Source organism: Entelurus aequoreus, linkage group LG18 (assembly GCF_033978785.1).
Source record: "Entelurus aequoreus isolate RoL-2023_Sb linkage group LG18, RoL_Eaeq_v1.1, whole genome shotgun sequence".
Lineage (NCBI taxonomy): Eukaryota > Metazoa > Chordata > Actinopteri > Syngnathiformes > Syngnathidae > Entelurus > Entelurus aequoreus.
Window position 1 is genome coordinate 27,966,150 of NC_084748.1, and position 12,765 is coordinate 27,978,914.

Sequence of the window (12,765 nt, forward strand, 5' to 3'; positions counted from 1 at the left end):
CAGCGGGCCCATTTGTGACATCACAAATTGACTGACATACTTATGTGGGGATCACAGTACTAAATACTTCCGTTTTAGAGAGACTAGTACAAAGTTGAATTACTGGCTAATCTCCAATTTAAAAGACAGCGCTATTGCGACATATACAACGTGGTTTGAGGAGAGAAGGTGGGTTAAGTTATTGTCATCCAATTGTGGCATGCACACAATAACACAGCTTTTTTTAAATATAGCATTGTGTGCCACACAAGGTATACCAAATGTTGTAAATGGTTAATCTATATACTGTTTAAAGTTTATTTTGGACTGTGTCAGAAAAAAATAGGGGATATGTTTGTCTTCAAGATACAAATTTAAAGAGTACATTTTCAAAAGACACATTCTAATACTCCACACACGAACCGTTTGCACACAGACTCAGAGAGCCGTTTAAAAATGTGACTGTGTAACAAAATTTACACCAAAGCATATCCTATTCATATTATCTCGACCACAGGGAGGTGTGTTAAATGTAGATTAGAATCATCATAGGTCTCCTTTGAGAGTTGTCCAGCTTTTTTGTCCTCTGAATATAAGTCAACGGTACATTGATGGCAACACTACATTAACTTCATCTTCCTCAACTTTTCATCTTGGAGATGGAGGTGTGTTTGGGCCATTTATTATATTGGAAAACTGCCAAGCAGACTAATTTCTTCAAAATGTTACAGTACATGTTGGAAATCATGTTTCCCACGATAAATTGCGGCACTTTTCATCTTGGAGATGGAGCTGTGTTTGGGCCATTTATTATGTTGGAAAACTGCCGAGCAGCCTAATTTCTTCAAAATGTTACAGTACATGTTGGAAATCATGTTTCCCACGATAAATTGCGGCACTCATGCATCCCCAGACCATGACCACCTTGCTTGAATGTAGGCCAGAGACAAATACTTTCCACTGATTTGTATTGCCAGCTATTTAGACAATAATGGCTCTTACGGAAGCACACTGACTACTCTAAAGCAGTGATGTTTTAATTTGATTGTATTGTCCCTGAGAAATACTGGATAAAATATAGTTGATAAAATTAACAGTATTAAATTTAGCTAAATACTGTAAAACATGTTATTATGAATAGAGAGATTTGTCTGCCTCACAATACGAAGGCCCTGGGTTCGATCCTGTGCTCTGGATCTTTCTGTGTGGAGTTTGCATGTTCTCCCTGTGACTGTGTGGGTTTCCTCCGGGTACTCCGGCTTCCTCCCACCTCCAAAGACATGAACCTGGGGATATGTTGTTTGGCAACACTAAATTGGCCCTAGTGTGTGAATGTGACTGTGAATGTTGTCTGTCTATCTGTGTTGGTCCTGCGATGAGGTGGCGACTTGTCCAGGGTGTACCCCGCCTTCCGCCCGATTGTAGCTGAGATAGGCTCCAGGGCCCCCCGCAACCCAAAGGGAATAAGCAGTAGAAAATGGATGGATGGATGGATGGATGGATTTAAATACTGTATTTACCTACATAATGTATTTAATTATTATTTCACACTGCTGATGGCACTCGTGCAATTACAGCATTGAAATGGTGCCTGGTGGAATGGTGGCTTAAAGAGGAACTTAATTGTTTTATTTATTTTGACGATCATTCAAAATTCCTATGTGAGACAGGAACTCATGTCTTTCTCTTTTTTTGTGCATTATAAAGAAATTGCAATCGTACAAAATACGCTAGCAAGAGGCGGCTAACAATGCACAAAATGGGAATTTGATGTATTCCGCCTATAAAGCCCTCTAAAAACCTCAAACAATTTTTTATATACAGAACATGCTGTAAGTATATATGTATTATAGTACCAGACACATTCATATTACCTTGTAATATTTACTGTATCTTAGTCATTTAAAGCAGGGGTGTCAAACTCAAATACAGAGTGAGCCAAAACTTATAACTGAACAAAGCCGCGGGCCAAGGTTGAACAAATTAACCTTTTTGATAGGGACCCAAACAAGTTTTGCATTAAATATTGAACAAGCAAGGCTTATACAACTTTATAGTGACATGCAAAATCGAGTTTCAAATAATAATAATAATAATAAAATATCAATGGCATATCAAATACAAGGCAGCACGGTGGTAGAGGGGTTAGTGCGTCTGCCTCACAATACGAAGGTCCTGAGTAGTCGTGAGTTCAATCCCGGCCTCGGGATCTTTCTGTGTGGAGTTTGCATGTTCTCCCTGTGACTGCGTGGGTTCCCTCCGGGTACTCCGGCTTCCTCCCACCTCCAAAGACATGCACCTGGGGATAGGTTGATTGGCAACACTAAAAATTGGCCCTAGTGTGTGATTGTGAGTGTGAATGTTGTCTGTCTATCTGTGTTGGCCCTGCGATGAGGTGGCGACTTGTCCAGGGTGTACCCCGCCTTCCGCCCGATTGTAGCTGAGATAGGCTGCAGCGCCCCCCGCGACCCCGAAGGGAATAAGCGGTAGCAAATGGATGGATGGATATCAAATACAATTTAAATAAAAATTGAATGCCTCTTTTCTATTTGCAGCCTTCTGAGGTAAATATCAACATTAATTTTTTCCACAGGCTAATAAATTTGAAAATAAAATAATTAATAAAACAACCATTCAGGACTTTAAACTGCTCATTTTGCAACACACTGATCTAATCTGATGTGCCCAAGCCAGATACCTGCCATCTTTTCTTGGATGCTAGTTCATTAATGTCGGGGCTCAGGCTTTGAGCTGAGGCATCCCTCTTTATCGAAAGAAGGTGTTCATCAGTCATTTTATCTCGTATTCCACAGTCTTGGGGCCGTGCCTTACAGGCACTGCTTTTAACGTCCTCTACGAGCTGACGTCACGTCCGCTTTCATCCCTTCTAACAACGTGCCCGCCCAGTCACAAGATATGAGCGGCTCCTGTACGCACACACACACGTAAATGCAAAGCATACTTCATCAACAGCGATACAGTTTACACTGAGAGTTGCCGTATAATCAACTTTAACATTGTTAGAAATATACGCCACACTGTGAATCCACACCAAACAATAATGACAAACACATTTTGGGAGAACATCCGCACCGTAACACAGCATAAACACAACAGAACAAATACCCAGAACCCTTTGCAGCACTAACTCTTCCGGGACGATACAATATACACCCCCGCTACCTCCAAACCCCGCCGCCCTCCCCCCCACACACACACACCTTGTAGCGTCCCGGAAGAGTTAGTGCTGCAAATGGTTCTGGGTATTTGTTCTGTTGTGTTGCTGTGCGGATGTTCTCCCGAAATGTGTTTGTCATTCTTGTTTGGTGTGGATTCACAGTGTGGCGTATATTTCTAACAATGCTAAAGGTTTTTATACTGGCACCCTCAGTGTAACCTGTATCGCTGAAGATCAAGTATGTGTTGCATTCACTTCTGTGTGTGTGCCAAAGCCGCACATATTATGTAACTGAGTCAGCACTCATTGGACTGGACGAAAAGGGAAGGTTACAATTCTCGGGAGGGGCACTGAAATTTGGGAGTCTCCCGGGAGGTTTGGCAAGTATGACAATGCCGCTGTATATAATCGGCGGGTCAGCTCTAGTGTTAATTTGATATCACCTCACGGGCCAAGTGAAATTACACGGCGGGCCAAATTTGGCCCGCGGGCCAGAGTTTGACACCCATGATTTAAAGCATTGAATTTCAAAGTTGACCAACTTCCCAGCTTTTACCTCTTAAGGCTTGATGGCCACATGCGTGGACAGCACCTTTTAGCTCTTATTTCCAAAATTGTGTACATTACTGAATTGGGGTCTTATGGCCGCTTATGTGGACACTTATACTGCTATCTGGTGGTGTCAGAAGAGTATAAAATACAATGGAATTTGGAGGGGGAAAAAAAGTGTAAATATAAAAATTAGCATGTCACTACACATGAAGTACACGTTTGTGTACTTATGGACTAAGTACATCATATCAAAAGATGATTCTTAGTTTTTATTCTAATTAGGGTCCAATAAGCCCAAATAGCAAAGATGAATAAAAAAACATGTAAACAAACAGCTTGGGCCTTAAGAGGTTAAGGACACAACCTTCTATAATAAAGGTTCAAGGCATGATTTAATACCGAGCATTACCTTTCACCAAGTCAGAGGTAAGGCAGCAGCAGCAGCTCAGTAGGTCAAGAGCTGCAGTCGCTACCTTACCTCCGAGAGCAAGGTGCCGTGTTACTAAAAATAGTTCCTCTGTGTCGACTCTTACTGTATAAAAACAATGCCGCGAATACTTGGTTAATATGCAGGTCATCACATGTAAATCAAGTATTGTTGGCAGTTTTTGGATGTTTTTAGAGGGCTTTATGGGAAGAAAAGATTAACCCTATTTGCTACATTGTTGGCTGTCTTGTACTTGCCGTTTTTACAATTTAGACTGCACATATAACGACAACTACGTGTGTTGTTGTCACAAATAAAGATTTTGAGTGATGGACAAAATAAAATTTAAAAAAGGGCAGTTCCCCTTTCAGTAAAGATTAACACTATTTTTTGATGTATAGTATGTTTAATTACTGTTAACAAACCTTTCTCAGCAGCCAGGCTCAACTGAAACAGCAGCCTTGGATCATCAGCACTAATCACTATTTCGCACTCTAACTCTTTCCCAAGAATGGCATCGTCTCCTGTTTCGCCTGTGAAACACACCGATTTTGCTTTGTTATGTTTCTTCAGTATTATTAATTAAAGTTGCTCCAGCAGAGAAACGTACTGGTTAAAAATGGGCAAAACACGAACCTGTGAGGACCCCATTTTCAGAGTTGATCTCTAGATGATGCTGTGTATCAGCCAATAGTGGCCAGTGTTTAACCCAGTTCCTCCTGCAGCCCCACAGCAGCAGCTTCATCATCAATCTGGTGGATGAGGTCTCGTGCCGTGGCCACTCATTTTTCATTCCCAACACCCGACACAGAGGCAGCCGCAGCGTTTCAGAGAGAGCGACCGGAAAACTGGCGTCGGACTCGGGAGGTGTGATGTTAGTGGAGGTGAACATAGAGCTTCTAGGGTCTTTGGGGTTTGTGTCGATACTTCCTGTCTGACACAACTCCCTCCACTTGCTCAGCAATTCAGTGCGTACATCAGCCGCAAAGGGACCTAAATATGAGATAATAGCAGCCAGGATGACAGCATCTCCTGGTATTCTTTGCCTCTGCAGCAATGATTCCTAAAAAAAAAAAGAAACGATTTAGTACCATAAATCCTCTGAATACAATTTCAGTTACCTGTTGTATGTTATATATAACAAGCTTTCACAGTTCAGAAATAACAGGCTCTCCCCAATCATTAAATCAACGACAATTCCCAGGAATTTGGATAAATACATTTAGGGCTATAATTACAGCATTTAGTTTTCAGTTCAGTGTTACCTGAGCTGCAGCTCTCCATACTTTAGTGTGCCTCTCTAACAACTCTACAGCGTTAGCAGCATTCCTCTTCAAGTCCTCAGCTCTGTGTAACAGCACCAGTTGCTCGTCCAACACCTTTTGCACAGGCTGCAGCTGAAGACCAAGATTTTCAAGACGACATTTTATGTCCTCCATGTAACTCTTGATACGTTTCAGTCGAGATTGCGCTGCCTTAAGCAGCCCATCCAGCTGCTTCCTGACCATCAGCTGGTACCTCATTTGGCCACATCTGTACACGGCCAGGACCCAGCGGGACAGAGTCTCGCAGGCTCTGCTCACCTCCCGAACAAACTCTGGCACAAACATGGGGCTTGAAATTAACTGACCAAGTTGCTCCATCTGCTCGTCTGTAATGCTGTAGAAGTCAAACAATTCCAAGCACTGAGGGAAAACAAAGAGTAGGATTATTATAAGTAATAAGCATAAAAAGTGCATTTAAAAAATAATTGATCAAATAAAAAGTACAGTGTAACCGCTTAAGTCGCATATTTCAGAACTCAAACAAGATTTGCTGAATAAACCCGTCTTACGCAAACTGCTGTCGTGCAAGACGTTGATGCTACCAAAAGGTGAATTCAGCATGCAGCAATATGTCTTTTTCTTTCGTGTTGGCTTTTTGTATCCAGTTTCAACAAAATGTAAGAGAAAAATATACAAATAAGAAAACATCGACTACAAATGATAAAATATATTGGTGGATAACTTTCTTTTTACAACTTTAATTACACCTACTTTATTAGTTATTTTTAAAGGAATCTTAGGTGTTTTACGGTTATTTTTACACGTGTATGAACATGTTAACCTTTCAACGGATTAATTAAATGTCCACAGATAAGAGCTTGTCCAGCATCTTAAGAGTTGATTTTGTCTGACTTCTGCGGTTATACTGTACCGTGCAAACACTGACGGTATTAGTCATGCACCAGGGGCCTCATGTATTAAGAGTTGGGGCAGGGCAAAAATACAAAAACTCAGACTCTAATAAAGCGTGGGGCCAAAAACCAAAATAGTTGCCAAGGGTGAACAGCGAGAAAGTCTATAACAAGGAAAATACTTAATTAAGCGTGGAGCATCGGGACTCCCCAGGAACCTACGCTAGGATCCTGTTTGTGGACTTCAGCTCTGCCTTCAACACCATCCTCCCTGGACTGCTACGAGACAAGCTCTACCAGCTCAGCGTGCCCGACTCCCTCTGCAGTTGGATCAATGACTTCCTGACAGACCGAAGACAGCACGTGCGGCTGGGGAAGATTGTCTTGGACTGTCGAACCACGAACACTGGTACTCCTCAGGGCTGTGTACTCTTCCCCTGGCTCTTCTCCCTGTATACAAACTGCTGCACCTCCAGTCACCAGTCCGTAAAACTGCTCAAGTTTGCGCATGACACCACCCTCATCGGGCTCATATCGGATGGCGATGAGTCCGCCTACAGGAGAGAGGTGGACCGGCTGGCGTCCTGGTGCAGCCTCAACAACCTGGAGCTGAACGCCCAGAAAACAGTGGAGATGATCATGGACTTCAGGAAAGTCACAGCCCCACCATGCCCCCTCAACCTGATTGACTCTCCCACCCCCGTCTCCATTGTGGACTCCTTCCATTTTTTGGGCACCACCATCACCCAAGACCTCAAGTGGGAGCCGACCATCAGCTCCCTCATCAAGAAGGCCCAGCAGAGGATGTACTTCCTGCGGCAGCTGAGGAAACTTAAGGTGCCGACCGAGATGCTGGTGCAGTTTTACTCAGCCATCATCGAGTCCATCCTGACCTCCTCCATCACCGTGTTGTTCCCCGGCGCCACAGTCCAGGATAAGCATAGACTGCAGCGCATCGTACATGCTGCTGAGAAGGTGATTGGCTGCAAGCTCCCATCCCTCCAGGACTTGTTCTCCTCCAGGACCAGGAGGCGTGTGGGTCGGATCACAGCTGACTCTTCCCACCCTGGACACACACTATTCTCCCCTCTCCCCTCAGGCAGGAGACTACGCTCCATCCAGACCCACACCTCCCGCCACCTGAACAGTTGTTTCCCCTCGGCCATCAGGCAAATGAACAATAACTCCTAACAGTAGCTCCTTGAATTCCTTGAATTCCTTCTAAGTCTATAACAAGATCTGATAGCTCAGTTACAGTTCTTTTTATTACCAAATATGTGTTATATGTGTTTTATGTTGCACGATTGCACCAAGAAAAATTCCTAGTTTGTGAACCCGTTCTCAAACAATGGCAATCAAATTATTCTGATTCTGATTCTGAAAACAAGACTAAATGTAAATGTTGCATAGACCAAGCATTGACCCAGCGACTTGTGCAGGGTGACTGAAAAATATAAATGAGAGTGATTAACCGAAACAGCTGGTGGGAACAGTAATTACTAAACAAGGGCAGGTGTGGAGAATTAGTGTCCATGGAAACCAAAAGTAAACGAAAGGAAAGAGGGTAGAGCATGGAAATGGACTAACACAGGAAAAAAAAAAGCCACAAAACATAAATCAAGCCAAGACCCGGGCAACGGTCTGATCACATTAATCAAGTTGTTACAAAAATGGGCAGAAGCATTGCTACCGTCAGGAAGTGTACTACTTATCTACCACCTGTACTATGCAGACAGGTAGTACAAACTTTGGTGTTGTGTCATCTTGACTATTGCAGCGTAGTTTGGTCCTCTGCACCTAAGTGTGAGTTACAAAAATTACAAATTATCCAAAACAGAGCAGCACGACTTGCTCTTGGTTGTGGTTATAGAGTTAGTGTTGACCATACGCACAAGAGCTTTAAATGGGCAAAAGTTATCAACAGGTTTTCAAAAAAACCAATTGTTATTCATAAGGAATGTTATTTTTACCCATTGTCCTACAGATATTGCTAGTCACATTGGTTATAGTTCTGACATTCATAGGTACGGCACCAGAACCTCATCTCAGGGACTACTCGCATTGCCAAGCCCAAGAACCAACGCCGTGAAAGTCACTGTACTGTATAGGGCTATCACTTTGTGGAATACTCTTCCTTTGCATATAATAAATACCCCTAGTATGGTAGGATTTAAAAGACTTCTAAAGATGTATCTGCTTCGAGATGCTGTTTTCATTCATTGTTTTTGACTTTGCCTTGGTTCTAACTGTATATTTTATTGTTGTGTAACTATACAGGTATTGCATTGTGATAATGTATGTATTGTTATTGTATTATGATTGTATCTTGAGTATGTTATTGTAACTTATATTTTAATGAGGAACTCAGGAAGACTACCCTACCGCTGATGTGTCGGCTAATGGGGATCCTAAATAAACAATTAAACCATTAAACGGGTCATGGCACTATGTCTAGAGGCTAGACAATGCTGTTAAGTTTCTCTGTCTAAATGAGTGGAAAATACAGACACTTTGAGGCCTGATTCAGCTGACCTGATGATAAACTAGTTTGAGAGGAATGTTTTTATGTTATTCATAAGACTACTGTACTTTTCAGTTTTGTAAATATTGACTATCGTGTGTGAAGTCCTACTTGACATTAAATTCAGTTTAAGAATTAGGCCATCAAGTTAAGAGTGTGTGACCGATACTTTTAAAAAAAATTTTACTTGTCTTTTTTTATTTCCCTTTTAAGAGATTAACATCTTATTGTGGTTAAGAGCTACAAGCAGGAGCTTAGTCTTCAGGTGGGACACCCAAGGTTAACAGGTGTGATGGTGGAGGCCTGACAAAGTGCAATCCTCTTGTCCAGGTTGGAGTTGGACACACATGTCCTCATTTACTGAAGGTTTGCGTGTACTAAAACAAGTGCAAACCTGATAGTAGACACTGATCTACTAAACAAGCGCAAAGTGGATTGTGTCTCAAGTGAGCAGAATAAGGCGTGTGTGGTATTTGGATCTTAATAATCAGGCCTTTACTGTAGCTAAAAACTAATTCTATGAAGAAGGCAATGTTATTTCTGCATTAATACAGAAAAATAGTGCTGGAGCATGATGGAGCAACTTGTACACGATGCCCCCTTCACATTTAGGATTGCCCCTTCATATATGCCTGCCTAGCTCCAGCCCTGTTATAAATACACAAATTAAATTGAAAGTAGTGCTTGAGCTCTGCACTAATTTCCCCTTCACAAGTCAGTGGGGGGTGCTTGTTTCTTTGGTTTCGAGCGAACGACAGCGGGTTGAAATTGTGAACTGCGTGCTTCGGAAATTGCAGACAGGCTGAAAAAAAAAAAGAAATGGTCGGGCATCAGGGAGAAGGTGAAGAAGAAGATGGATGCACAACGCCAAAACAGACCAACATTTGAAAAGATAAGTCGCTGCAACTGGCTAGGTGGGTGTCCCTTTCCTCCCTCACTGTTGTGTGTCCCTCCCAAAGCCCACTGCTCAGTGGCAGCGGACGACATCCCTGCGACTGATGACCATCCGTCGATATGATACGTAAAGCTTTAGTAGAGTGGGTGACTGATTACCCCCAATATAAATATAATTCATGTAATTTACGACAAAATGTATTCATACAGTAGCATGCTCACATCTAGATTATTGTTTCATATAAAGACTACCATATTTTTCAGACTATAAGATGCTACTTTTTTCCTTGTTTTTTTTTTCCCAATTTTTTTTTTGTCCTGTCCAGCTAGCTACTCAGGCAAATAATATTGTTGATGTAGATGCCCATATCGGCTGTACAGATTTACTTTACAAAAGAGAAGTGTGGGATTTACTTTACAAAAGAGAAGTGTGGGGTACTTCTCTTGTTGCCTTATTTGTATTTGACTTTGTTAAATGGATTTATATTATTATTTGGCGCAGCCGGGCCAAAGCAGGAGAGGATAGAAAGAGAAAAAAAGGAAGACAGAGGGGGAAATTATGGGGACAACAGGGAGATAAGACAGAGAGACAACTACAACAACAGAACAGCATCAGCAAAAACGATATGTACAAATATGATAGTAAAAGTGAAAGCAGAGAAGCAGTCAGAGAAGTAACTATTAACACAGAAATGACAATGAACATTATTATACTACAAATGGAGCAATACAAATACCAATAGCACTATTGATAATGAATAATAACAACAACAATTACCTCTATCATCAAGAATACAATTGTTTCAAATGCAACAATACATATATTTTAATGATAACCTGAAATACAAAAGAAAGCAGAAAAATGGAGGGGAAGAAAGAGAAGCGAACTGTATTAACCTTGTAGATTGTTGTAATAACAATAGGTTAAGCGTTGTCAGTGTGCCGTGTGTTACCCAGTTTCCCCTAGGACAACAACGTTAATATATAAAACGCTCTGACGAAGGCCACGTGCCGAAACGCGTAAGCGTTCCTCTTTTTTGATGTGAGCAATAAATCAAGTGAAATGTGAGTATTTTGTCCTACTAGTCTTAATTTTGGGATGTGCTACCTTTTCAAACATTTTTGAAACGTTAATATATGTTTGATGAAACGTGGTTATATGTGTGACTATATGTATGCATACAGTATGTGCTTGCATATGTACATATGTATACACAAAAGTGCGTCTGTGAAGCATTAAGTTGGCGTGAAACATCGCACACTTCAGAAAATCACTCTCAGTAACTACAGTTGGTCGCTACATCTGTAAGTGCAAGTTTAAACTCTACTCTGCAAAGCGAAAGTCGTTTATCAACAACACCCTGGGCCTGATGTCATCTAAGATGGACTGATGCAAAGTGGAAAAGTGTTCTGTAGTCTGGCGAGTCCACATTTCAAATTGTTTTTGGAAACTGTGGACGTCGTGTCCTCGGACCAAATAGGAAAAGAACCATCCGGACTGTTATAAGCGTAAAGTTCAAAATCCAGCATCTGTGATGGTATGGTATGCCTGTAGTCCAGACCTGTCTCCCATTCAAAATGTGTGGCGCAATATGAAGCGTCCAATACCACAACAGAGACCTCGGACTGTTGAACCACTTAAGCTGTACATCAAGAAAGAATGGGAAAGAATTCCACCTGAAAGGCTTCAAAAAACGGTCTCCTCCGTTCCCAAACGTTTACTGAGTGTTGTTAAAAGGAAAGGCGATGTAACACAGTGGTAAAACTGCCCCTGTTCCAACTTTTTTGCAATGTGTTGCTGCCATTTAATTCTAAGTTAATGATTGTTTGCAAAACAAAATTAGGTTCTCAGCTCGAACATTAAATATGTTGTCTTTGCAGAAAGGATTTGCACATCATTGCATTCTGAATGTTATTTATTTATTTTTATTTATTATTAGTGCGCATGCGTTGATCTAGACGGCCGCTGCTGCAGTTCGCTCCGTCCTTGTCTTTTGTTTTTGTTCTTTGTTCGCTTTTTACTTTTTTATATTTTTACATTTACTCTACATTTACTTTCTATCTAGTCGTGCCCTTCTAAACATGCAGTTTAGAAGTGTTTTGACGTGCAGTCTGTGGCAAATAAAATGGATGAGTTGTCGGTGCTTGCCGCTAGTCAGAAAGAATATCGTGAGTGTAGCCTAATGTGTTTTACTGAGACGTGGCTACACGACGATGTTCCGGATAGTAACGTCTCTATAAACGGGTTTCAAACGGTGCGCGCTGACCGGGACCGAAACAACGGCAAGCGGAAAGGAGGGGGGCTTGCTTTGTTTATTAATAAGAAATATTGTCATCCCGGTCATATCACAATAAAAGAGCGCCACTGTGACCCAGATATAGAGATGTTAGCTGTAGGACTCAGACCATATTATTTGCCCAGTGAGATTCCGCATGTTATCGTGATGGCAGTATACATCCCCCCTCTGCTAACGCTGCAGCTGGCAGTGACGTCATCCACAGCTCGATAGCCAGACTCCAAACCAAGCACCCGAAAGCTCTCATCCTCATCTCGGGAGATTTTAATCATGTTACTATGGACAAATCACTACCCAACTTCACTCAGTATGTCAGCTGCCACAACAGAGGAAATAAAATCCTGGACCTGCTGTATGCAAACATCAAGGATGCGTATAGCTCCATACCACTACCAGAGCTGGGCCGGTCAGACCACAACCTTGTTTACCTCAACCCCTGTTATGTGCCTCTGATCAAAAGACAGCCTGTGACCAAAAAAACAGTGAGAAGGTGGTCAGAAGGGGTCCAAGAGACACTACAGGGCTGTTTTGAGGTAACTGACTGGCAGGTGCTCATGGAGCCTCATGGAGCGGACATTGACGGGCTCACAGAGTGCATCACAGACTATATCAACTTCTGTGTTGACTCAAATGTCCAATCAAGGACGGTCACCTGCTACCCAAACAACAAGCCGTGGGTGACCAAGGACATCAAAGCCCTACTGAATGAGAAGAAGAGGGCATTCAATGCTAGTAACAGGG

The 12,765-nt window shown here is 42.0% G+C and overlaps 1 protein-coding gene across 3 annotated transcripts in view; it reads right to left on the reverse strand.

Moving 5' to 3' along the window:
• The window catches only part of LOC133633977 (dynein heavy chain domain-containing protein 1-like), a 68,024-nt gene that overhangs the window by 18,091 nt on the left and 37,168 nt on the right, over positions 1 to 12,765 (reverse strand). For all 3 annotated transcript variants that reach the window (XM_062026841.1, XM_062026842.1, XM_062026840.1), the window contains exons 34-36: positions 5,402 to 5,821; positions 4,773 to 5,199; positions 4,562 to 4,669 (exon numbers count right to left, since the gene is read on the reverse strand). In XM_062026841.1, the coding sequence (XP_061882825.1) occupies positions 4,562 to 4,669; positions 4,773 to 5,199; positions 5,402 to 5,821 (955 nt within the window). The remainder of the gene's footprint in view (positions 1 to 4,561; positions 4,670 to 4,772; positions 5,200 to 5,401; positions 5,822 to 12,765) is intronic.